This window comes from Oncorhynchus masou, chromosome 12 (genome assembly GCF_036934945.1).
Source record: "Oncorhynchus masou masou isolate Uvic2021 chromosome 12, UVic_Omas_1.1, whole genome shotgun sequence".
Taxonomy (NCBI): Eukaryota; Metazoa; Chordata; class Actinopteri; order Salmoniformes; family Salmonidae; genus Oncorhynchus; species Oncorhynchus masou.
This window is the reverse complement of record NC_088223.1, coordinates 11,474,381-11,500,477: the sequence shown is the minus strand read 5'-3', so window position 1 is coordinate 11,500,477 and position 26,097 is coordinate 11,474,381. Positions and strand designations below refer to the sequence as shown.

At 46.4% G+C, this 26,097-nt stretch overlaps 1 protein-coding gene across 1 annotated transcript in view; it reads left to right on the top strand.

Moving 5' to 3' along the window:
- Positions 1-689: 689 nt before the first annotated feature.
- Positions 690-26,097, top strand: part of LOC135549546 (upstream-binding protein 1-like) — a 36,663-nt gene continuing 11,255 nt past the window's right edge. Inside the window, exons 1-12 of the mRNA XM_064979590.1 lie at positions 690-910; positions 4,003-4,217; positions 10,129-10,286; positions 12,076-12,149; positions 14,911-15,016; positions 16,082-16,188; positions 16,301-16,453; positions 16,984-17,094; positions 17,279-17,386; positions 23,548-23,651; positions 23,739-23,793; positions 23,903-23,996. Of these exons, the coding sequence (XP_064835662.1) occupies positions 4,102-4,217; positions 10,129-10,286; positions 12,076-12,149; positions 14,911-15,016; positions 16,082-16,188; positions 16,301-16,453; positions 16,984-17,094; positions 17,279-17,386; positions 23,548-23,651; positions 23,739-23,793; positions 23,903-23,996 (1,186 nt within the window). The 5' untranslated portion in view covers positions 690-910; positions 4,003-4,101. The remainder of the gene's footprint in view (positions 911-4,002; positions 4,218-10,128; positions 10,287-12,075; positions 12,150-14,910; positions 15,017-16,081; positions 16,189-16,300; positions 16,454-16,983; positions 17,095-17,278; positions 17,387-23,547; positions 23,652-23,738; positions 23,794-23,902; positions 23,997-26,097) is intronic.

Here is a 26,097-nt window from a genome sequence, read left to right as displayed (position 1 = left end):
AAGAAACACCAGTGCCAGCTGAGAAGGGTTCTGGTCAACCAAGTAATGTGGATCAGGCACTAGTGGGTGTTGTCTCTTGAACCTGTTCACATTTCCTCTCAAACTTCATGGAATTCTCTTGTCTATTTTGATTCAGTCCAATTATCAAATGTGTGAGGCATGTTGGTGGCCAAAGTAAATAGCAGTGTCCGATTCACAGGTTAATATGTTACGTGATCAACGCATAAAATGGTAAGTGTGGGTAGTTCTGCTATTGCAGGACTGAAGATCACAATCACATTACAATCATTCCCACTAAATACATCAGACTTCACATCTGGCTGTTGGCTTTTGGTCCAACACCCCCCCCCCCCCCCCCCCCAACCACATCTTTCCCCCTCTATTTTCTACAGTAGGAACACACTGTTCTCTGGAAGCAGAGGGGTACCAGCCTGTGAGCCTGCTAGTCTGTATCAGCCGAGTATTGTTGTCTGGTTTGAATTATGCATTTGTGTATTGTGAATATGTCTCTGTATGTGATGGGGTGAGTGAACATGATATGAACTGGTCACATCGGCGTTATAACGTAGAAGGGGTTTGGCAAAAGCTCTGACTGAGCCCATTGGCTGAGCTGGGTGCGTTTGGCAATAGAGCGGCTTTCTGATTGGCCCCGCGACATCTCCCCCTGCGGCTGGCGACAGTCCGCAAGGTTTTGAGAGGGCTCCCGTCTGATGAGAAGCCATGTTCGTGCTGCCTGCATATGTGTCTACCGCTACTGTTCTGATCGTTAAAGAGTCTTATTTAACCGACCGGGAACTGTAGCCCTGGTCACACGAGTCCGCGATGAAAAAAGGAGAGAGGTTTCGGAGGGCACAGGAAGCGCTGGCTGCGAGCTTCTCATAGGACGATTCCAAACATCCGTGAAACAAATGCAAGTGAAGTTTTATAATGCTACTAGACTGCTAATGCTAGCTCACTAGTTGAGACGGACATGGCGTGTGAATGTGGTGTGTGGACTCAACCTCCTGCATTTACGTAATGTTGCTAGTTAGCTATGGCTGGGCTCGGGGATGCGACGATGTCACCAGCAAAATTTGACTTTTGAGGACAGCAAGTGAGCCAACTCGCGCTAGTTAGCTAGGGGAAATACACAATTTTCACGCAACTGAGATACTTTAGTGACCTTTTTCGTATCAGGTGAGGAGTAGCCAGCAGATCCGAACCGCTTGCTTACAGCTGCACTAGGGTCAGACAGCCTTCCCATGTAGATTAAAAGACACCGCGCAGTTTGGCTCGGGAAACGTACCTCAATCCAGGGAATGACAAATGTGTTGTACTACGAATTGTCCCATTATCCCAACTCATACACAGAGAAGATTGAACAACTGCTAGTTTTCCGTAAAACTGTCCTTTTGGTTCTCATGTTAGATAGCGGAAGTCAGCCAATCATCTCCTTTGTTGTTCAATACAGCAGTTTGCTTAAAGCTGCAGTATAACTTTTTGGGCGACCTAATTAAATTCACATATAAATGTGAGTAATAGGCGCAGTGCTCGAGGCGTCACTACAGACTCGGGATCGATCCCAGACTGTCACACAACCAACCGGGAGTCCCGTAAGACCGCGCACAATTTGCCCAGTGTCTTGTGTTAGTAGAGGTTTTGAATGGGGGGGGGGGGCTTTACTTGGCTCATCACGGTCTAGCGACTCCTTGTGGCGGGTCAGGCACCAGCAGGCTGACTTCGGTCACAGTTTCCACCGTCACATTGGTGCGGTGGCTTCCGGCTGAAGCGGGCGGGTTTGGCAGGTCATGTTTAGTAGGACGGATGACTCGACCTTCGCCTCTCCCGAGCCCTTTTGGGGAGTTGCAGCGATTAGACAAGATTGTAATTGGATATGACGAAATTGGGGAGAAGGGGGTTATAGATCTTGTAATTGGGTGGGGTGGCAGGGTAGCCTAGTGGTTTGAGCGTTGGACTAATAACTGAAAGGTTGCAAGTTCAAATCCCTGAGCTGACAAGGTACAAATCTGTCGTTCTGCCCCTGAACAGGCAGTTAACCCACTGTTCCTAGGCCGTCATTGAAAATAAGAATTTGTTCTTAACTGACTTGCCTAGTAAAATAAAGGTTAAATTAAAATTCTCATTGAAAGCAGCAGAAGCTCTGTTCTATGTTTCCCGTGATTAAGTTTACTTTTTGCATCTTGTACTTTTAAGTTTTGTACACCAGCTTCAAACTGCTTGAAAATACAATATTTTTTGGTTATGGATAAAAATATACAGGTGGACAGTTTATTAGGTACACCCATCTAATAAAGATTCAATAAAAATCTAGTACCCAGAAAAGGCAGAATTCTTCGGTGGACATGTTGCTCAGCTGGTATCAAGGAACATAACTTGGGCCAGGAAACCATTCCCCTGCCACCAGCCTGTACCGTTGACAACAGGCAGGATGGGACCATGGACTCATGCTGCTTATGCCAAATCCTGCCATCAGCATGCCCCAACAGGAGCCAGGTCTTGTCAGACCAGGCAATGTTTCTCCACGTCTCAATTGTCTCGTGTTGATGATGGCGTGCCCTCTGGAGCCTCTTCTTCTTGTTGTTTTTATCTGATAGGAGTGGAAACCGGGTGTGTTCGTCTGCTGCCAATCGCCCATCCGTGACAGAAACGGACCAGGTGTGCGTTCCAAGATGCTGTTCTGCACAGCACTGGTACTCTGCCATTATTTACCTGTTTGTGGCCCTTCTGTTAGCTTGCACGATTCTTGACAATCTCCTTGGACCTCTCAGTAACGAGCTGTTTTCACTCACAGGACTGACTGGTCGTTTTTTTGTTTGTCACACCGTTCTCTGTAAAACCCTAGACTCTGTCGTGTTTCAAAAGCCCAGGAGGCCGGCCATTTCTGAGGTACTTGAACCGGTGCGCCTTGCATCGACAATCATACCATGCTCGGGAGTTTCTTTGGTCACTAGTTTTGCCCAATCTAACGTTAAATCGAGCAGTAACTGAATGCCTCAATGCCTGTCTGCCTGCTTTATATAGCAAGCCACGGCCACGTGACTCACTGTGTGTAGGAGCGAACCATTTTCACCTAGTAAACTGGCCACTGAGTGTATTTCACAGAGGGTAAAGATGGTACAATGATTCTCCATACAATGACCGCTTGTTTTGTCTCACAAACTGAAATTCGGTGAACTAGTAGAATTTTTAACAACCAAGAAATTGAGTGATTTCTGCATATTACATGTACATGTTCATTTAGCAGACGCCAAGGGCACAGACACATTTTTCAACTCGTCCGCTTGGGGATTCAAACCAATGACCTTTCGGTTACTTATCCAGACTACCTGCCACTGTTTGCAGTCTAACATTTGGGATAATGATACAATTCGAAGTACAATGCGTTTCTCGTCCCTGGATTGAAGTACTTTTTCGAGCCATATCAAGTTCCTGCTCTGCCATGTCTTAATGTACACAAGAAGCCTGTCCGACCCTAGTGCAGCTGTAAGCAAGCGTGTCGGATCTGCTGGCTGGAGTCTGAGGTTAAGGTTAGGAAAAGGGGTTAGCGAAAATGCTCTCCTAACCTGCTACAGAAATCACTTTGTATCTAAATGGCGTGGAGTGTCCCAGTTAGCTAGGTAGCTAGTTATTAGTGGTGGAGGGTTTAGCTAGCTAAGTTTGAGCAAAAGGTTATTTAGAATGCTGTTATTCAAAGCGTCGTGAGATGGTGGTGGATTCTGTTGTTAGCTTAGCCTGCTAACTTTACCTAGCAAGTTTGGTTGTTGGCTTCATATCAATCCAGATTGCTACTTTCACTTGCAGTCATATTATGGTGAGATATCGGGCGAGTGCGGCATGCTATCAATTCGCCTTCAGTTAGCTACAATAGCTAGTTAGCTAAAAGCAACTAACTAGCTTCTTAGCCAACCACCAGTAACTTACAATTATTTAGCCAGTAGTGGCCAACGCAACAACAACTAGTTAGTTACCTTAGCTAGCTAACTTTCTCTTCATCGTTTCCAGTCCACCAGCAGTGGTTTATTAGCCTGCTGGCTAATCCCTTCCCCGGAGACGAAGCTGGCGGCCCTTCGGCTAGAGGCGGAGGAGAAGGAGCTGGGTACCATGGCCTGGGTGCTGAAGATGGACGATGCCACCATCGAGTCAGGGCTGGTACACGACTTTGATGCCAGTCTGTCGGGCATCGGGCAGGAGCTGGGGGCTGGCGTATACAGTATGAGGTTAGAGAGACCGCTTGATACACAATACATACAGTATGAGGTTAGAGAGACCGCTTGATACACAATACATACAGTATGAGGTTAGAGAGACTGCTTGATACACTACATACAGTATGAGGTTAGAGAGACCGCTTGATATACAATACATACAGTGCCTTGCGAAAGTATTCGGCCCCCTTGAACTTTGCGACCTTTTGCCACATTTCAGGCTTCAAACATAAAGATATAAAACTGTATTTTTTTGTGAAGAATCAACAACAAGTGGGACACAATCATGAAGTGGAACGACATTTATTGGATATTTCAAACTTTTTTAACAAATCAAAAACTGAAAAATTGGGCGTGCAAAATTATTCAGCCCCTTTACTTTCAGTGCAGCAAACTCTCTCCAGAAGTTCAGTGAGGATCTCTGAATGATCCAATGTTGACCTAAATGACTAATGATGATAAATACAATCCACCTGTGTGTAATCAAGTCTCCGTATAAATGCACCTGCACTGTGATAGTCTCAGAGGTCCGTTAAAAGCGCAGAGAGCATCATGAAGAACAAGGAACACACCAGGCAGGTCCGAGATACTGTTGTGAAGAAGTTTAAAGCCGGATTTGGATACAAAAAGATTCCCCAAGCTTTAAACATCCCAAGGAGCTCTGTGCAAGCGATAATATTGAAATGGAAGGAGTATCAGACCACTGCAAATCTACCAAGACCTGGCCGTCCCTCTAAACTTTCAGCTCATACAAGGATAAGACTGATCAGAGATGCAGCCAAGAGGCCCATGATCACTCTGGATGAACTGCAGAGATCTACAGCTGAGGTGGGAGACTCTGTCCATAGGACAACAATCAGTTGTATATTGCACAAATCTGGCCTTTATGGAAGAGTGGCAAGAAGAAAGCCATCTCTTAAAGATATCCATAAAAAGTGTCATTTAAAGTTTGCCACAAGCCACCTGGGAGACACACCAAACATGTGGAAGAAGGTGCTCTGGTCAGATGAAACCAAAATTGAACCTTTTGGCAACAATGCAAAACGTTATGTTTGGCGTAAAAGCAACACAGCTCATCACCCTGAACACACCATACCCACTGTCAAACATGGTGGTGGCAGCATCATGGTTTGGGCCTGCTTTTCTTCAGCAGGGACAGGGAAGATGGTTAAAATTGATGGGAAGATGGATGGAGCCAAATACAGGACCATTCTGGAAGAACCTGATGGAGTCTGCAAAAGACCTGAGACTGGGACGGAGATTTGTCTTCCAACAAGACAATGATCCAAAACATAAAGCAAAATCTACAATGGAATGGTTCAAAAATAAATATATCCAGGTGTTAGAATGGCCAAGTCAAAGTCCAGACCTGAATCCAATCGAGAATCTGTGGAAAGAACTGAAAACTGCTGTTCACAAATGCTCTCCATCCAACCTCACTGAGCTCGAGCTGTTTTGCAAGGAGGAATGGGAAAAAAATTCAGTCTCTCGATGTGCAAAACTGATAGAGACATACCCCAAGCGACTTACAGCTGTAATCGCAGCAAAAGGTGGCGCTACAAAGTATTAACTTAAGGGGGCTGAATAATTTTGCACGCCCAATTCTTCAGTTTTTGATTTGTTAAAAAAGTTTAAAATATCCAATAAATGTCATCCACTTCATGATTGGGTCCCACTTGTTGTTGATTCTTCACAAAAAAATACAGTTTTATATCTTTATATTTGAAGCCTGAAATGTGGCAAAAGGTTGCAAAGTTCAAGGGGGCCGAATACTTTTGCAAGGCACTGTACATAACTAGTTATATATCAGTGTGTCGGAACAGGAGATAGAAGGTACAAACTCTTCCTCTCCTAAACCCCTGGCGGGGATGCACGCAACACCCACACACACACACATGCAACACACACACGCAACACACACACACGCAACACCCACACACGCAACACCCACACACACGCAACACCCACACACACGCAACACACACACACGCAACACACACACACGCAACACACACACACGCAACACACACACACGCAACACACACACACGCAACACACACACACGCAACACACGCAACACACACACGCAACACACACAACACACACACACACACACACTGCATCCAGCCGAATTACAGTCATATATGTGGTATCACATCCCCTCTGTGTGGTATTGTGTCGGTGTGTGTTGTTGTTGTTTGTTTTGGAGTGTGTAGGGATGGAGGGGGGTGTGTGTCACAGCAGGTTGCCACGGAGGACAGAGGGCTTTAATAGCCTACCAGACACATGAAGGATGCATCAGCAGAATACATGGTACATAAACCCTGTCAGCACAGCCTAGGGAGGGAGTGGGGATAAGCTCTCTAACCCCCACCCCCCCCCCCCATCTCAGGGACATTGCTATAAGGCCAGCTTAGCCTAATTCTCCTAATCTGCTATGAAAAGTCAAACCTGCTGGTAATGTGACAAAGGTTGGAACCCTTCTAGCCATAACTGTCTCTCTGGGTGGCTCAGTGGCACGTCTCGGAGTGATGACATCATGTGGTGGAACTGTGGGGTTGCTATGGTAGCAATCAGCTGGGATGCTCGGGGGGGGGGTGTTTGTAGCTGTACCAGTCAGAGCCTCCACTATGGAACAGTTAGGAGCAGACACAGCTCTTACTACCACTGTCACCACAACAGCTCCCTAAGTGTAAGAATGTGTGTGTGTGTGTGTGTGTGTGTCCTCCCCACAGATGTTTGTGTCTGGGATGTTGTGTTTCTGTGGGATAAGAATTCCCAGCACTGTCAGCTGTCTTATCAGGGTCCTGTGTTAAGTGTCTCCCATGTCGAGAGATCAGCTGTGGTGCTCCGTACGATCAGAATGTCTCAGCCAGCCAGTGGAGATGTCTCAGCCAGCCAGTGGAGATGGCTCAGCCAGCCAGTGGAGATGGCTCAGCCAGCCAGTGGAGATGGCTCAGCCAGCCAGTGGAGATGGCTCAGCCAGCCAGTGGAGATGTCTCAGCCAGCCAGTGGAGATGGCTCAGCCAGCCAGTGGAGATGTCTCAGCCAGCCAGTGGAGATGGCTCAGCCAGCCGGTGGAGATGGCTCAGCCAGCCGGTGGAGATGTCTCAGCCAGCCGGTGGAGATGTCTCAGCCAGCCGGTGGAGATGTCTCAGCCAGCCAGTGGAGATGTCTCAGCCAGCCAGTGGAGATGGCTCAGCCAGCCGGTGGAGATGTCTCAGCCAGCCAGTGGAGATGGCTCAGCCAGCCAGTGGAGATGGCTCAGCCAGCCAGTGGAGATGGCTCAGCCAGCCAGTGGAGATGGCTCAGCCAGCCAGTGGAGATGGCTCAGCCAGCCAGTGGAGATGTCTCAGCCAGCCAGTGGAGATGGCTCAGCCAGCCAGTGGAGATGTCTCAGCCAGCCAGTGGAGATGGCTCAGCCAGCCAGTGGAGATGGCTCAGCCAGCCAGTGGAGATGTCTCAGCCAGCCAGTGGAGATGGCTCAGCCAGCCAGTGGAGATGGCTCAGCCAGCCAGTGGAGATGGCTCAGCCAGCCAGTGGAGATGGCTCAGCCAGCCAGTGGAGATGGCTCAGCCAGCCAGTGGAGATGTCTCAGCCAGCCAGTGGAGATGTCTCAGCCAGCCAGTGGAGATGTCTCAGCCAGCCAGTGGAGATGGCTCAGCCAGCCAGTGGAGATGGCTCAGCCAGCCAGTGGAGATGTCTCAGCCAGCCAGTGGAGATGGCTCAGCCAGCCAGTGGAGATGGCTCAGCCAGCCAGTGGAGATGGCTCAGCCAGCCAGTGGAGATGGCTCAGCCAGCCAGTGGAGATGTCTCAGCCAGCCAGTGGAGATGTCTCAGCCAGCCAGTGGAGATGTCTCAGCCAGCCAGTGGAGATGTCTCAGCCAGCCAGTGGAGATGTCTCAGCCAGCCAGTGGAGATGTCTCAGCCAGCCAGTGGAGATGGCTCAGCCAGCCAGTGGAGATGTCTCAGCCAGCCAGTGGAGATGGCTCAGCCAGCCAGTGGAGATGTCTCAGCCAGCCAGTGGAGATGTCTCAGCCAGCCAGTGGAGATGGCTCAGCCAGCCAGTGGAGATGTCTCAGCCAGCCAGTGGAGATGTCTCAGCCAGCCAGTGGAGATGTCTCAGCCAGCCAGTGGAGATGGCTCAGCCAGCCAGTGGAGATGGCTCAGCCAGCCAGTGGAGATGGCTCAGCCAGCCAGTGGAGATGGCTCAGCCAGCCAGTGGAGATGTCTCAGCCAGCCAGTGGAGATGTCTCAGCCAGCCAGTGGAGATGTCTCAGCCAGCCAGTGGAGATGTCTCAGCCAGCCAGTGGAGATGGCTCAGCCAGCCAGTGGAGATGGCTCAGCCAGCCAGTGGAGATGTCTCAGCCAGCCAGTGGAGATGGCTCAGCCAGCCAGTGGAGATGTCTCAGCCAGCCAGTGGAGATGTCTCAGCCAGCCAGTGGAGATGTCTCAGCCAGCCAGTGGAGATGTCTCAGCCAGCCAGTGGAGATGTCTCAGCCAGCCAGTGGAGATGGCTCAGCCAGCCAGTGGAGATGGCTCAGCCAGCCAGTGGAGATGGCTCAGCCAGCCAGTGGAGATGGCTCAGCCAGCCAGTGGAGATGGCTCAGCCAGCCAGTGGAGATGGCTCAGCCAGCCAGTGGAGATGGCTCAGCCAGCCAGTGGAGATGGCTCAGCCAGCCAGTGGAGATGTCTCAGCCAGCCAGTGGAGATGGCTCAGCCAGCCAGTGGAGATGGCTCAGCCAGCCAGTGGAGATGGCTCAGCCAGCCAGTGGAGATGGCTCAGCCAGCCAGTGGAGATGGCTCCTCGTGTGTCAGGAAGCAAGGGTGTATTCATTACGGCGATTCTGTTGCAAACCGTTTAGTCTGTAGACAAAACTTTCTTCTTTTTCCACAGCAAACCGTTTACTACCAAACACTCTTCGTCCTGACCTAAAAGCTGTTGGGTTCTTCAACAGCTCTTCGTCCTGACCTAAAAGCTGTTGGGTTCTTCAACAGCTCTTCGTCCTGACCTAAAAGCTGTTGGGTTCTTCAACAGCTCTTCGTCCTGACCTAAAAGCTGTTGGGTTCTTCAACGGAAGTTGTAGTTTAATTTGAATTGTGTGTTTCCATTCCAATAATCTGAATGGTCACAAGCTGCATATCTATAAATGATTGATTCTTCCGTTCTCTAAAGGGAAACAAAGTCCCCTGGGTTCCTTCCAACTTCCTCCAGACTCTATTTTTTATTTTTTAACGAGAGACATGACTGAAGTACAACCTTCTGTTTAACAACAAAATGGAACTCAACAGCATTTGGAGTAAAAATGTTCCGTTGCAAAACTTTTGTAACAGAATCCGAGTTATGAATGCACCCCGCTGAAGTTTCTTTGATAGCAGTGCAGAGTGTGGCCTTGCGACTGGCATGCAGGGGCCATTAGGGCTGGGTTCGGGTGGGACAGGGAGAATAGTCTGTCTGAAGCAGCTGTGTTAATAAGACTGGACTGTTCCTATAGTTCTACAATTATTTATTCTTTCCCTCCCTTTGTTCAATATTTACTTGCCCCCCCCCCCCCTTGTCATTGATCTGATTGGTGGAAGCTATTGAAAACATGCAGTGGAACCTGTGGAACACAGTATTCTACAGCTCGACTTGACCTTAGAGCGTTTATGAACTTGGTCTTCAGACTGCCGCCTCTTTCCAAAGTGAACTCGATTAACCTGAACCGTTGCAGGGAGCATGACCACATTCCTTCTATTGGCATGTAGGACACACACACACACACACACACACCAACCACTAGTGCCAGGGCTTGTTAGGGTGAGCTGAGGACAGGCTGTCTGTCTGGAGCTGCTGCCAAGTGTGTGTGTGTGTGTGTCCTGTTACTGTTTCAACAGGGCCACGTCCTCGCCCTAATGCTTTTCTCTTTGTGTCTCTGTCCAGTGATGTGCTGGCGCTGCCCATCTTTAGACAGGAAGACTCCAGTCTCCCTTCAGACCGTGAGCGCAGCGGTCTGAACCCTCCCTTCCAGTATGTTCTCTGTGCTGCCACCTCCCCTGCTGTCAAACTACACGACGAGACCCTCACCTACCTAAACCAAGGTGACTTAGTCCTGTCCTGGAACACCGTCGTAACGATGCGCTATATACACACATACACACACACTGTAATGCTGAGCAGCGCTCACTCAACAGCAAGAAGAGATGATGTATGTTTTCAAACAGAGGAGATACTCAATCACTTCCTCCTCTTTACTCCGTCTCTCCCTCCGTCTCTCTCTCTCTCTCTCTCTCTGTCTCTCTCTCCGTCTCTCTCTCTCACCGTCTCTCTCTTTCTTCGTCTCTCTCTCTCCGTTTCTCTCTCTTCGCCTCTCTCTCTCCATCTCTCTCTCTGTCTCTCTCTCTCTCCGTCTCTCTCTCTCCGTCTCTCTCTTTCTTCGTCTCTCTCTCTCCGTTTCTCTCTCTTCGCCTCTCTCTCTCTCCATCTCTCTCTCTGTCTCTCTCCGTCTCTGTCTCTCTCCGTCTCTCTCTCTCTCCGTCTCTCTCTCCGTCTCTCTCTCCGTCTCTCTCTGTGTCTCTCTCTGTCTCTCTCTCCGTCTCTCTCTCCGTCTCTCTCTCTTTGTCTCTCTCTCCCTCTCTCTCTCTCTCTCCCCCTCTCTCTCTCTCTCTCTCTCTTCGTCTCTCTCTCTCTTCGTCTCTCTCTCTCTTCGTCTCTCTCTCTCTTCGTCTCTCTCTCTCTTCGTCTCTCTCTCTCTTCGTCTCTCTCTCTCTTCGTCTCTCTCTCTCTTCGTCTCTCTCTCTCTTCGTCTCTCTCTCTTTTCGTCTCTCTCTCTTCGTCTCTCTCTCTTTTCGTCTCTCTCTCTCTCTCCTCCTCTCTCTTTCTCTTCGTCTCTCTCCGTCTCTCTCTCTCTGTCTCTCTCTCCCCCCTCTCTCTCTGTCTCTCTCTCTCTTTGTCTCTCTCTCCCCCCTCTCTCTCTCCCCCCTCTCTCTCTCTCTCTCTCTGTCCCCCTCTCTCCCCCTCTCTCTCTCTCCCCCTCTATCCCCCTCTCTCTCTCTCTCCCCCTATCTCCCCCTCTCTCTCTCTCCCCCTCTCTCTCTCTCCCCCTCTCTCGCTCTCTCTCTCTCTCTCCCCCTCTCTCTCTCGTTCTCTCTCTTCGTCTCTCTCTCTCTCTGTCTCTCTCTCTTTGTCTCTCTCTCCCCCTCTCTCTCTCTCCCCCTCTCTCTCTCTCTCTCTCTTCGTCTCTCTCTCTCTCTCTTCGTCTCTCTCTCTCTCTCTCCGTCTCTCTTTCTCTCTCTTCGTCTCTCTCTCTCTGTCTCTCTTCGTCTCTCTCTCTCCCCCTCTCTCTCTCTCTCCCTCTCTCTCTCTTTCTCTCTCTCTCTCTCTCTCTCTTCGTCTCTCTCTCTCTCTTCGTCTCTCTCTTTCTCTTCGTCTCTCTCTCTCTCTTCGTCTCTCTCTCTTCGTCTCTCTCTCTCTCTCTCTTTTCGTCTCTCTCTCTCTCTCTTCGTCTCTCTCTCTCTCTCTCTTCGTCTCTCTCTCTTCGTCTCTCTCTGTCTCTCTCTCTTCGTCTCTCTCTGTCTCTGTCTCTCTCTCTCTCTTCGTGTCTCTCTCTCTCTCTTCGTCTCTCTCTCTCTCTTCGTCTCTCTCTCTCTCTTCGTGTCTCTCTCTCTCTCCGTCTCTCTCTCTCTCTCCGTGTCTCTCTCTCTCTTCGTCTCTCTCCTCTTCGTGTCTCTCTCTCCTCTTCGCCTCTCTCTCTCCGTCTCTCTCTCTCTCCTCTTCGTCTCTCTCTCTCTCTCCTCTTCGCCTCTCTCTCTCTTCGTCTCTCTCTCTTCGTCTCTCTCTCCCCTCTCTCTCCCTCTCTCCCCTCTCTCTCCCTCTCTCTCTGTCTCTCAGGCCAGTCTTATGAGATCCGTATGCTGGACAACAGGAAGCTGGAGTTATCGGAGATAAACAACAGGAGTGTGAAGGTCAGTATGTTCAGCTTGTCTGTTGGTCTGTGTCTCATGGTTTCTTTGTGGTGTTATGGATGTTGTTTTTAGCGCGTTGTTAGGGTGGTGTTCCATAACGTGTGTGGGTGTGTAGAGTAGAGGTCCACCAATTAATCGAAATGGCTGATTTAATTTGAGCCGATTTCAAGTTTTTGGGCGCTGATTTATCATTATTATTATTTACACCTTTATTTAACTAGGCAAGTCAGTTAAGAAAACATTCTTATTTTCAATGACGGCCTGGGAACGGTGGGTTAACTGCCTTGTTCAGGGGCAGAACGACAGGTTTTTACCTTGTCAGCTCGGGGGATTCAATCTTGCAACCTTACAGTTAACTAGTCCATCGCTCTAACCACCTGATTACATTGCACTCCACGAGGAGACTGCCTGTTACGCGAATGCAGTAAGCAACCAAGGTAAGTTGCTAGCATTAAACTTATCTTATAAAAATCAATCAATCATAATCACTAGTTAAACTAGTAATATCATCAACCATGTGTAGTTATCTAGCGTGTCCTGCGTTGCATATAATTGATGCGGTGCGTATCGTTGCTCCAACGTGAACCTAACCATAAACATCAATGCTAACATTAATTTATTTTAACTAGGTAAATTGTGTCACTTCTCTTGCAACAGAGTCAGGGTATATGCAGCAGTTTACTTATCTTATAAAAAACAATCAATCATAATCACTAGTTAACTACACCTGGTTGATGATATTACTAGTTTATCTAGCGTGTCCTGCGTTGCATATAATCGATGCGGTGCGTATCGTTGCTCCAACGTGAACCCTAACCATAAACATCAATGCCTTTCTTAAAATCAATACACAGAAGTATATATTTTTAAACCTGCATATTTAGCTAAAATAAATCCAGGTTAGCAGGCAATATTAACCAGGTGAAATTGTGTCACTTCTCTTGCGTTCATTGCACGCAGAGTCATTGTATATGCAACAGTTTGGGCTGCCTGGCTCATTGTGAACTAATTTGCCAGAACTTTACGTAATTATGACATAACATTGAAGGTTGTGCAATGTAACAGGAATATTTAGACTTAGGGGTGCCACCCGTTAGATAAAATACGGAACGGTTCCGTATTTCACTGAAAGAATAAACGTCTTGTTTTCGAGATGATAGTTTCCGGATTCGACCATATTAATGACCTACGGCTCGCATTCCTGTGTGTTATTATGTTATAATTAAGTCTATGATTTGATAGAGGAGTCTGACTGAGTGGTGGTAGGCAGCAGCAGGCTCGTAAGCATTCATTCAAACAGCACTTTACTGCATTTTGCCAGCAGCTCGTCGCTGTGCTTCAAGCATTGCACTGTTTATGACTTCAAGCCTATCAACTCCCGAGATGAGGATGGTGTAACCAATGTGAAATGGCTGGCTAGTTAGCTCGCGCTAATAGCGTTTCAAATGTCACTCGTTCTGAGCCTGTGGTTGTTTCCCTTGCTCTGCATGGGTAACGCTGCTTCGATGGTGGCTGTGGTCATTGTGTTGCTGGTTCGAGCCCAGGGATGGAAGCTATACTGTTACACTGGCAATACTAAAGTGCCTATAAGAACATCCAATAGTCAAAGGTTAATGAAATACAAATGGTATAGAGGGAAATAGTCCTATAATTCCTATAATAACTACAACCTAAAACTTCCTAACTGGGAATATTGAAGACATGTTAAAAGGAACCACCAGCTTTCATATGTTCTCATGTTCTGAGCAAGGAACTTAAACGTTAGCTTTTTTACATGGCACATATTGCACTTTTACTTTCTTCTCCAGCACTTTGTTTTTGCATTATTTAAACCAACACTTATTTAAACCAAATTGAACATGTTTCATTTTGAGGCTAACTTGATTTTATCCATTCAGTATTGTTGTAATTGTCATTATCACAAATACATTATTAAAAAATTGTCTGATTAATCGGTATCAGCTTTTGTTGGTCCTCCAATAAATGGGTATCGGCGTTGAAAAATGGTGGTGTTCCATAACGTGTGTGTGTGTGTGTAGAGTATCGTTAGGGTGGTGTTCCATAACGTGCGTGTGCGTGTGTGTGTGTGGAGTATCGTGAGGGTGGTGTTCCATAACGTGTGTGTGTGTAGAGTATCGTTAGGGTGGTGTTCCATAACGTGCGTGTGCGTGTGTGTGTGTGTGTGTAGAGTATCGTTAGGGTGGTGTTCCATAACGTGTGTGTGTGTGTGTAGAGTATCGTGAGGGTGGTGTTCCATAACGTGTGTGTGTGTGTGTGTGTGTGTGTGTGTAGAGTATCGTTAGGGTGGTGTTCCATAACGTGTGTGTGTGTGTGTGTGTAGAGTATCGTGAGGGTGGTGTTCCATAACGTGTGTGTGTGTGTGTGTGTGTGTGTGTGTGTAGAGTATCGTTAGGGTGGTGTTCCATAACGTGCGTGTGCGTGTGTGTGTGTGTGTAGAGTATCGTTAGGGTGGTGTTCCATAACGTGTGTGTGTGTGTGTGTGTGTGTGTGTAGAGTATCGTTAGGGTGGTGTTCCATAACGTGTGTGTGTGTGTGTGTGTGTGTGTGTAGAGTATCGTGAGGGTGGTGTTCCATAACGTGTGTGTGTGTGTGTGTGTGTGTGTAGAGTATCGTGAGGGTGGTGTTCCATAACGTGTGTGTGTGTGTGTAGAGTATCGTGAGGGTGGTGTTCCATAACGTGTGTGTGTGTGTGTAGAGTGTCGTGAGGGTGGTGTTCCATAACGTGTGTGTGTGTGTGTAGAGTGTCGTGAGGGTGGTGTTCCATGACAGGAGACTCCAGTACACAGAGCATCGGCAGCTGGAGGGGTGGAAGTGGAATCGCCCTGGAGACCGTCTCCTAGACATCGGTAAGAACACACAAGTGTGTGTGTTTCTCTGTCAGTACATGTATGTAGTGTGTGTAGTGTGTGTGTTTCTCTGTCAGTACATGTATGTAGTTTGTGTGTAGTGTGTGTGTTTCTCTGTCAGTACATGTATGTAGTTTGTGTGTGTGTGTGTTTCTCTGTCAGTACATGTATGTAGTGTGTGTGTGTTTCGCTGTCAATAAATGTATGTAGTGTGTGTGTGTTTGTATGTGTGTGTTTCTCTGTCAGTACATGTATGTAGTGTGTGTGTGTGTTTCTCTGTCAGTACATGTATGTTGTGTGTGTGTGTGTGTGTGTTTCTCTGTCAATAAATGTATGTAGTGTGTGTGTGTGTGTGTGTTTCTCTGTCAGTACATGTATGTAGTGTGTGTGTGTGTGTTTCTCTGTCAGTACATGTATGTAGTGTGTGTTTCTCTGTCAGTACATGTATGTAGTGTGTGTGTATGTTTCTCTGTCAGTACATGTATGTTGTGTGTGTGTGTGTATTTCTCTGTCAATAAGTGTGTGTGTGTATTTCTCTGTCAATAAATGTATGTAGTGTGTCTGTGTGTTCCTGTCAGTACATGTATGTTGTGTGTGTGTGTGTTTCTCTGTCAGTACATGTATGTAGTGTGTGTGTGTGTGTGTGTTTCTCTGTCAATAAATGTATGTAGTGTGTCTGTGTTCCTCTGTCAGTACATGTATGTTGTGTGTGTGTGTGTGTGTGTATTTCTCTGTCAATAAATGTATGTAGTGTGTGTGTGTGTTCCTCTGTCAGTACATGTATGTTGTGTGTGTGTGTGTGTGTGTGTGTTTCTCTGTCAGTACATGTATGTAGTGTGTGTGTGTGTGTTTCTCTGTCAGTACATGTATGTAGTGTGTGTGTGTGTGTGTGTTTCTCTGTCAGTACATGTATGTAGTGTGTGTGTGTGTGTGTTTCTCTGTCAGTACATGTATGTAGTGTGTGTGTGTGTGTGTGTGTGTGTTTCTCTGTCAATAAATGTATGTAGTGTGTGTGTGTGTTCCTCTGTCAGTACATGTATGTAATATGTGTGTGTGTGTGTCTAGACATCCCCTTGTCAGTGGGTATCATGGAGCCCAAGGCCGACCCCTCCCAGCTCAACGCCGCCGAGTTTCTCTGGGACCTCAACAGGAGAGCCTCTGTGTTTGTGCAGGTAACACTCACTCCTCCTGTCGTCACATTAACTCAGTCTCTATTCTCTCCATCTTTCAACCTAACCCTCCGTGTGTGTGTGTGTGTGTGTGTGTGTGTGTGTGTGTGTGTAGGTTCACTGCATCAGTACAGAGTTCACCCCCAGGAAGCACGGAGGAGAGAAGGGAGTTCCCTTCAGGATCCAGATCGACACCTTCAGACAGGGAGACAACGGGGAGACCACTGAACACCTCCACTCTGCCTCCTGCCAAATCAAAGTCTTCAAGGTACACACACACACACACACACACACACACACACACACTACAGATACAGACACACACACAGACACACACACACACTACAGACACACACACACTACAGACACACACACACACACACACACACACACACACACACACACACACACTACAGACACACACACACACTACAGACACACACACACACTACAGACACACACACACACTACAGATACTACACACACACACACACACACACACACACACACACACACACACACACACACACACACACACACACACACACTACAGACACACACACAGACACAGACACACACACACACTACAGATACACACACACACACACACACACTACAGACACACACACACAGACACGCACACGACACACACACACACACTACATACATACACACACATACATGTACTGACAGAGAAACACACACACTTGTGTGTTCTTACCGATGTCTAGGAGACGGTCCCAGACCGCAGACAGGAAACCGAATCATTCTTCTCTTACCCCCCCCTCCTCCTCCCAGCCAAAGGGGGCCGACAGGAAACAGAAGACGGACAGAGAGAAGATGGAGAAACGAACGTCTCAAGAGAAGGAGAAGTACCAATGCTCCTACAACACCACCATCCTATCAGAGGTTGGTCCATCCAGGGTTTTAAAACGGGACTGGAACATTTTAACAGGGTTGGCACTTTTTTTGAAGTGTACTGATCAGGAGTCAAGTGTACGGGCTCAGATTGTGTGTGTGTGTGTGTGTGTGTGTGTGTGTGTGTGTGTGTGTGTGTGTGTGTGTGTGTGTGTGTGTGTGTGTGTGTCTCTAGATGAGGCTGGAGCCGATTGTAGAGGAAGTGGGAGACTATGAGCTGAAGAAGTCCAGCAAGAGGACGCTGCCGGCTGACTGTGGAGACTCGCTGGCCAAGAGAGGCAGTGTAAGAGTCCTTTTATAGATTACTGTATATGTTTCCTGTTTCACATCTGTCCTATCCTCCTGTCCAGTTAGTGAATATATAGTTATATAGTTGACTGTTCCTCCTGTCCAGGTAGTGAATATATAGTTATATAGTTGAATGTTCCTCTCCTCCTGTCCAGGTAGTGAATATATAGTTGAATGTTCCTCTCCTTCTGTCCAGGTAGTGAATATATAGTTGAATGTTCCTCTCCTCCTGTCCAGGTAGTGAATATATAGTTGAATGTTCCTCTCCTTCTGTCCAGGTAGTGAATATATAGTTGAATGTTCCTCCTGTCCAGGTAGTGAATATATAGTTGAATGTTCCTCCTGTCCAGGTAGTGAATATATAGTTGAATGTTCCTCTCCTTCTGTCCAGGTAGTGAATATATAGTTGAATGTTCCTCTCCTTCTGTCCAGGTAGTGAATATATAGTTGAATGTTCCTCCAGTCCAGGTAGTGAATATATAGTTGAATGTTCCTCCTGTCCAGGTAGTGAATATATAGTTGAATGTTCCTCTCCTCCTGTCCAGGTAGTGAATATATAGTTATATAGTTGAATGTTCCTCTCCTCCTGTCCAGGTAGTGAATATATAGTTATATAGTTGAATGTTCCTCTCCTTCTGTCCAGGTAGTGAATATATAGTTGAATGTTCCTCTCCTTCTGTCCAGGTAGTGAATATATAGTTGAATGTTCCTCTCCTTCTGTCCAGGTAGTGAATATATAGTTGAATGTTCCTCTCCTTCTGTCCAGGTAGTGAATATATAGTTGAATGTTCCTCCTGTCCAGGTAGTGAATATATAGTTGAATGTTCCTCTCCTCCTGTCCAGGTAGTGAATATATAGTTGAATGTTCCTCTCCTTCTGTCCAGGTAGTGAATATATAGTTGAATGTTCCTCTCCTTCTGTCCAGGTAGTGAATATATAGTTGAATGTTCCTCTCCTTCTGTCCAGGTAGTGAATATATAGTTGAATGTTCCTCTCCTTCTGTCCAGGTAGTGAATATATAGTTGAATGTTCCTTCTGTCCAGGTAGTTAATATATAGTTGAATGTTCCTCTCCTTCTGTCCAGGTAGTGAATATATAGTTGAATGTTCCTTCTGTCCAGGTAGTTAATATATAGTTGAATGTTCCTCTCCTCCTGTCCAGGTAGTGAATATATAGTTGAATGTTCCTCTCCTTCTGTCCAGGTAGTGAATATATAGTTGAATGTTCCTCTCCTCCTGTCCAGGTAGTGAATATATAGTTATATAGTTGACTGTTCCTCTCCTTCTGTCCAGGTAGTGAATATATAGTTGAATGTTCCTTCTGTCCAGGTAGTGAATATATAGTTGAATGTTCCTCTCCTTCTGTCCAGGTAGTGAATATATAGTTGAATGTTCCTCTCCTTCTGTCCAGGTAGTGAATATATAGTTGAATGTTCCTCTCCTCCTGTCCAGGTAGTGAATATATAGTTGAATGTTCCTCCTGTCCAGGTAGTGAATATATAGTTATATAGTTGAATGTTCCTCTCCTTCTGTCCAGGTAGTGAATATATAGTTGAATGTTCCTCTCCTTCTGTCCAGGTAGTGAATATATAGTTGAATGTTCCTCTCCTTCTGTCCAGGTAGTGAATATATAGTTGAATGTTCCTCTCCTTCTGTCCAGGTAGTGAATATATAGTTGAATGTTCCTCTCCTTCTGTCCAGGTAGTGAATATATAGTTGAATGTTCCTCCAGTCCAGGTAGTGAATATATAGTTGAATGTTCCTCCAGTCCAGGTAGTGAATATATAGTTGAATGTTCCTCCTGTCCAGGTAGTGAATATATAGTTATATAGTTGAATGTTCCTCCTGTCCAGGTAGTGAATATATAGTTGAATGTTCCTCTCCTTCTGTCTAGGTAGTGAATATATAGTTGAATGTTCCTCTCCTTCTGTCCAGGTAGTGAATATATAGTTGAATGTTCCTCTCCTTCTGTCCAGGTAGTGAATATATAGTTGAATGTTCCTCTCCTTCTGTCCAGGTAGTGAATATATAGTTGAATGTTCCTTCTGTCCAGGTAGTGAATATATAGTTGAATGTTCCTCTCCTCCTGTCCAGGTAGTGAATATATAGTTGAATGTTCCTCTCCTTCTGTCCAGGTAGTGAATATATAGTTATATAGTTGAATGTTCCTTCTGTCCAGGTAGTGAATATATAGTTATATAGTTGAATGTTCCTTCTGTCCAGGTAGTGAATATATAGTTGAATGTTCCTCTCCTTCTGTCCAGGTAGTGAATATATAGTTGAATGTTCCTCCTGTCCAGGTAGTGAATATATAGTTGAATGTTCCTCTCCTTCTGTCCAGGTAGTTAATATATAGTTGAATGTTCCTCTCCTTCTGTCCAGGTAGTGAATATATAGTTGAATGTTCCTCTCCTCCTGTCCAGGTAGTGAATATATAGTTGAATGTTCCTCTCCTTCTGTCCAGGTAGTGAATATATAGTTGAATGTTCCTCTCCTTCTGTCCAGGTAGTGAATATATAGTTGAATGTTCCTCTCCTTCTGTCCAGGTAGTGAATATATAGTTGAATGTTCCTCCTGTCCAGGTAGTGAATATATAGTTGAATGTTCCTCTCCTTCTGTCCAGGTAGTGAATATATAGTTGAATGTTCCTCTCCTTCTGTCCAGGTAGTGAATATATAGTTGAATGTTCCTTCTGTCCAGGTAGTGAATATATAGTTATATAGTTGAATGTTCCTCTCCTTCTGTCCAGGTAGTGAATATATAGTTATATAGTTGAATGTTCCTCTCCTTCTGTCCAGGTAGTGAATATATAGTTATATAGTTGAATGTTCCTCTCCTCCTGTCCAGGTAGTGAATATATAGTTGAATGTTCCTCCTGTCCAGGTAGTGAATATATAGTTGAATGTTCCTCTCCTTCTGTCCAGGTAGTGAATATATAGTTGAATGTTCCTCTCCTTCTGTCCAGGTAGTGAATATATAGTTGAATGTTCCTCTCCTTCTGTCCAGGTAGTGAATATATAGTTGAATGTTCCTCTCCTTCTGTCCAGGTAGTGAATATATAGTTGAATGTTCCTCTCCTCCTGTCCAGGTAGTGAATATATAGTTGAATGTTCCTCCTGTCCAGGTAGTGAATATATAGTTGAATGTTCCTTCTGTCCAGGTAGTGAATATATAGTTGAATGTTCCTCTCCTTCTGTCCAGGTAGTGAATATATAGTTGAATGTTCCTCCTGTCCAGGTAGTGAATATATAGTTGAATGTTCCTTCTGTCCAGGTAGTGAATATATAGTTATATAGTTGAATGTTCCTCTCCTCCTGTCCAGGTAGTGAATATATAGTTGAATGTTCCTCTCCTCCTGTCCAGGTAGTGAATATATAGTTGAATGTTCCTCTCCTTCTGTCCAGGTAGTGAATATATAGTTATATAGTTGAATGTTCCTCTCCTTCTGTCCAGGTAGTGAATATATAGTTATATAGTTGAATGTTCCTCTCCTTCTGTCCAGGTAGTGAATATATAGTTATATAGTTGAATGTTCCTCTCCTCCTGTCCAGGTAGTGAATATATAGTTATATAGTTGAATGTTCCTCTCCTCCTGTCCAGGTAGTGAATATATAGTTATATAGTTGAATGTTCCTCTCCTCCTGTCCAGGTAGTGAATATATAGTTATATAGTTGAATGTTCCTCTCCTTCTGTCCAGGTAGTGAATATATAGTTATATAGTTGAATGTTCCTCTCCTCCTGTCCAGGTAGTGAATATATAGTTGAATGTTCCTCTCCTTCTGTCCAAGTAGTGAATATATAGTTGAATGTTCCTCCTGTCCAGGTAGTGAATACCGTGTCAGTGTGTGTACCTGGCGATACGGAGCCTACAGATACGGAGCCTATATATACTACAGATACGGAGCCTATAGATACTACAGATACGGAGCCTACAGATACTACAGATACGGAGCCTATAGATACGGAGCCTATAGATACGGAACCTATAGATACGGAGCCTATAGATACGGAGCCTATAGATACAGAGCCTATAGATACGGAGTCTATAGATACAGATCCTACAGAGCCTTTAGATACGGAGCCTATAGATACCGAGCCTACGGAGCCTATAGATACGGAGCCTATAGATACGGAGCCTATAGATACGGAGCCTATAGATACGGAGCCTATAGATACGGAGCCTATAGATACAGAGCCTACGGAGCACCTGGCGACCGCGTCAGTGTTCACCTGGCGACCGCGTCAGTGTTCACCTGGCGACCGCGTCAGTGTGCACCTGGCGACCGTGTCAGTGTGCACCTGGCGACCGTGTCAGTGTGCACCTGGCGACCGTGTCAGTGTGCACCTGGCGACCGTGTCACCGTGCACCTGGCGACCGTGTCACCGTGCACCTGGCGACCGTGTCAGTGTGTGCACCTGGCGACCGTGTCAGTGTGCACCTGGCGACCGTGTCAGTGTGTACCTGGCGACCGTGTCAGTGTGCACCTGGCGACCGTGTCAGTGTGAACCTGGCGACCGTGTCACCGTGCACCTGGCGACCGTGTCAGTGTGTACCTGGCGACCGTGTCAGTGTGTTCACCTGGCGACCGTGTCAGTGTGTTCACCTGGCGACCGTGTCAGTGTGTTCACCTGGCGACCGTGTCAGTGTGTTCACCTGGCGACCGTGTCAGTGTGTTCACCTGGCGACCGTGTCAGTGTGCACCTGGCGACCGTGTCAGTGTGCACCTGGCGACCGTGTCAGTGTGTGCACCTGGCGACCGTGTCAGTGTGTGCACCTGGCGACCGTGTCAGTGTGTTCACCTGGCGACCGTGTCAGTGTGTTCACCTGGCGACCGTGTCAGTGTGCTCCTGGCGACCGTGTCAGTGTGTGCTCCTGGCGACCGTGTCAGTGTGTGCTCCTGGCGACCGTGTCAGTGTGTGCACCTGGCGACCGTGTCAGTGTGCACCTGGCGACCGTGTCAGTGTGCACCTGGCGACCGTGTCAGTGTGTACCTGGCGACCGTGTCAGTGTGCACCTGGCGACCGTGTCAGTGTGCACCTGGCGACCGTGCGTCAGTGTTCACCTGGCGACCGTGCGTCAGTGTGCACCTGGCGACCGTGCGTCAGTGTGCACCTGGCGACCGCGTCAGTGTGCACCTGGCGACCGCGTCAGTGTGCACCTGGCGACCGCGTCAGTGTGCACCTGGCGACCGCGTCAGTGTGCACCTGGCGACCGCGTCAGTGTGCACCTGGCGACCGCGTCAGTGTTCACCTGGCGACCGCGTCAGTGTGCACCTGGCGACCGCGTCAGTGTGCACCTGGCGACCGCGTCAGTGTTCACCTGGCGACCGCGTCAGTGTGCACCTGGCGACCGTGTCAGTGTGTACCTGGCGACCGTGTCACCGTGCACTGCGCCCGGCCCGTTGGTTCAAACCGGAACGTTTTGCTACATATTGTGAGGCATGCTTCAAAGCAGCCTGGGAAAAATCGGACCGTATCCGTGGAGACAATTATTTTATAAAGACGTCCATATGCCATAGAAACCAGTAGCCTGTTTCTCTCAGGTTTTATTGGTTATCAACGTTCTTTCATCGTCCGGATTGACACATTGACGCGTAGCCTACTGCCCTATAATGTGAAGAAATACTAGTTTATCACCGTTAAGCTAAACGTTCTGATCTGTTGAGTCAGACTCATTGCTTTTTAGCATTTTTGTATGTAACCAAGGAAAGAGGCCGTATCTTTCTCGACAAGCTGACCAAAAGAAAGAGGTCAACTTTTCTACTATATGGGGTGCAGTAGATTTACAGACTAGTGATTTTGCTGTTCGTTAACTCGTCTTGTCGGCTGAGGGAAAAGCACATGTGAACAGCTATTCCAACTCATCTAAGGAAGGACACGCATCATTGCATCCTTGACCTGCGGATTCAGTTGGTGTGAATTACTATAATCTCAAATGGGATTTCTGACAAACAAGTGAGTGGACACCCGAATCGGGTTACTCGCTCAACTCACGTGGTTCAGGTAAATGTCTCATTTAAAATGGTACCGGTCAAATGTTCTGGTGCCACATTTTCCAAACGGAAACCCTGCTTCGTAGGTGGTGACAGTAATGATTAATGTTTTTTTACGGTAGTGTGTGTTGTTGTGACGTCTCTCTCTCTTCTCTCTGGGCAGTGTTCTCCATGGCCTCATGCCTACGTCGGCTGTCCCCGGACAGCTGGCCCCTCCTTCAGCTCCACACCCCTCTCCACGTACACTGCCTCCTCCGTACCCGACAGGTGTGTGAGCGTTCAGGGATAGAGAGAAAGGAACTCTGTCTGTGTGGACATAGTGAGATAATGCTGACTGTCACTGTTGTATTCCAGTGACTCATCGTCGCCCAATCACCAGGCAGACCCTGCCAGCCAAGTCGTCACAGAGGTTAGTAAACACCCCACACATACTCATGGACGTGTCTCAAATCCTGTAAAAACTTCTCATGTTGAACCCCCCCCCCCAACTCACACTCTCTGTCTGTCTCTCTCTCCAGCAACTCAGTCCGACAGCCACCATCCAGGAGACTCAGAAGTGGCTTGTCAAAAACCGCTTCAACAGCTACGCACGACTCTTCTCCCAGTTCTCAGGTATCCCCTCTTTCCCTGGTCCCTAGTGTCTGTTGAGTTATTAAGGACAGCCTGTTGAGTTATTAAGGACAGCCTGTTGAGTTATTAAGGACAGCCTGTTGAGTTATTAAGGACAGCCTGTTGAGTTATTAAGGACAGCCTGTTGAGTTATTAAAGACAGCCTGTTGAGTTATTAAAGACAGCCTGTTGAGTTATTAAGGACAGCCTGTTGAGTTATTAAGGACAGCCTGTTGAGTTATTAAGGACAGCCTGTTGAGTTATTAAAGACAGCCTGTTGAGTTATTAAAGACAGCCTGTTGAGTTATTAAAGACAGCCTGTTGAGTTATTAAAGACAGCCTGTTGAGTTATTAAAGACAGCCTGTTGAGTTATTAAAGACAGCCTGTTGAGTTATTAAAGACAGCCTGTTGAGTTATTAAGGACAGCCTGTTGAGTTATTAAGGACAGCCTGTTGAGTTATTAAGGACAGCCTGTTGAGTTATTAAAGACAGCCTGTTGAGTTATTAAAGACAGCCTGTTGAGTTATTAAAGACAGCCTGTTGAGTTATTAAAGACAGCCTGTTGAGTTATTAAAGACAGCCTGTTGAGTTATTAAAGACAGCCTGTTGAGTTATTAAGGACAGCCTGTTGAGTTATTAAGGACAGCCTGTTGAGTTATTAAAGACAGCCTGTTGAGTTATTAAGGACAGCCTGTTGAGTTATTAAGGACAGCCTGTTGAGTTATTAAGGACAGCCTGTTGAGTTATTAAGGACAGCCTGTTGAGTTATTAAAGACAGCCTGTTGAGTTATTAAAGACAGCCTGTTGAGTTATTAAGGACAGCCTGTTGAGTTATTAAGGACAGCCTGTTGAGTTATTAAGGACAGCCTGTTGAGTTATTAAGGACAGCCTGTTGAGTTATTAAGGACAGCCTGTTGAGTTATTAAGGACAGCCTGTTGAGTTATTAAGGACAGCCTGTTGAGTTATTAAGGACAGCCTGTTGAGTTATTAAGGACAGCCTGTTGAGTTATTAAGGACAGCCTGTTGAGTTATTAAGGACAGCCTGTTGAGTTATTAAGGACAGCCTGTTGAGTTATTAAGGACAGCCTGTTGAGTTATTAAAGACAGCCTGTTGAGTTATTAAAGACAGCCTGTTGAGTTATTAAAGACAGCCTGTTGAGTTATTAAAGACAGCCTGTTGAGTTATTAAAGACAGCCTGTTGAGTTATTAAGGACAGCCTGTTGAGTTATTAAAGACAGCCTGTTGAGTTATTAAAGACAGCCTGTTGAGTTATTAAAGACAGCCTGTTGAGTTATTAAAGACAGCCTGTTGAGTTATTAAAGACAGCCTGTTGAGTTATTAAAGACAGCCTGTTGAGTTATTAAAGACAGCCTGTTGAGTTATTAAGGACAGCCTGTTGAGTTATTAAAGACAGCCTGTTGAGTTATTAAAGACAGCCTGTTGAGTTATTAAGGACAGCCTGTTGAGTTATTAAAGACAGCCTGTTGAGTTATTAAAGACAGCCTGTTGAGTTATTAAAGACAGCCTGTTGAGTTATTAAAGACAGCCTGTTGAGTTATTAAAGACAGCCTGTTGAGTTATTAAAGACAGCCTGTTGAGTTAAAGACAGCCTGTTGAGTTATTAAAGACAGCCTGTTGAGTTATTAAAGACAGCCTGTTGAGTTATTAAAGACAGCCTGTTGAGTTATTAAGGACAGCCTGTTGAGTTATTAAGGACAGCCTGTTGAGTTATTAAGGACAGCCTGTTGAGTTATTAAGGACAGCCTGTTGAGTTATTAAGGACAGCCTGTTGAGTTATTAAGGACAGCCTGTTGAGTTATTAAGGACAGCCTGTTGAGTTATTAAGGACAGCCTGTTGAGTTATTAAAGACAGCCTGTTGAGTTATTAAGGACAGCCTGTTGAGTTATTAAGGACAGCCTGTTGAGTTATTAAAGACAGCCTGTTGAGTTATTAAAGACAGCCTGTTGAGTTATTAAGGACAGCCTGTTGAGTTATTAAAGACAGCCTGTTGAGTTATTAAAGACAGCCTGTTGAGTTATTAAGGACAGTCTGTTGAGTTATTAAAGACAGCCTGTTGAGTTAAGGACAGCCTGTTGAGTT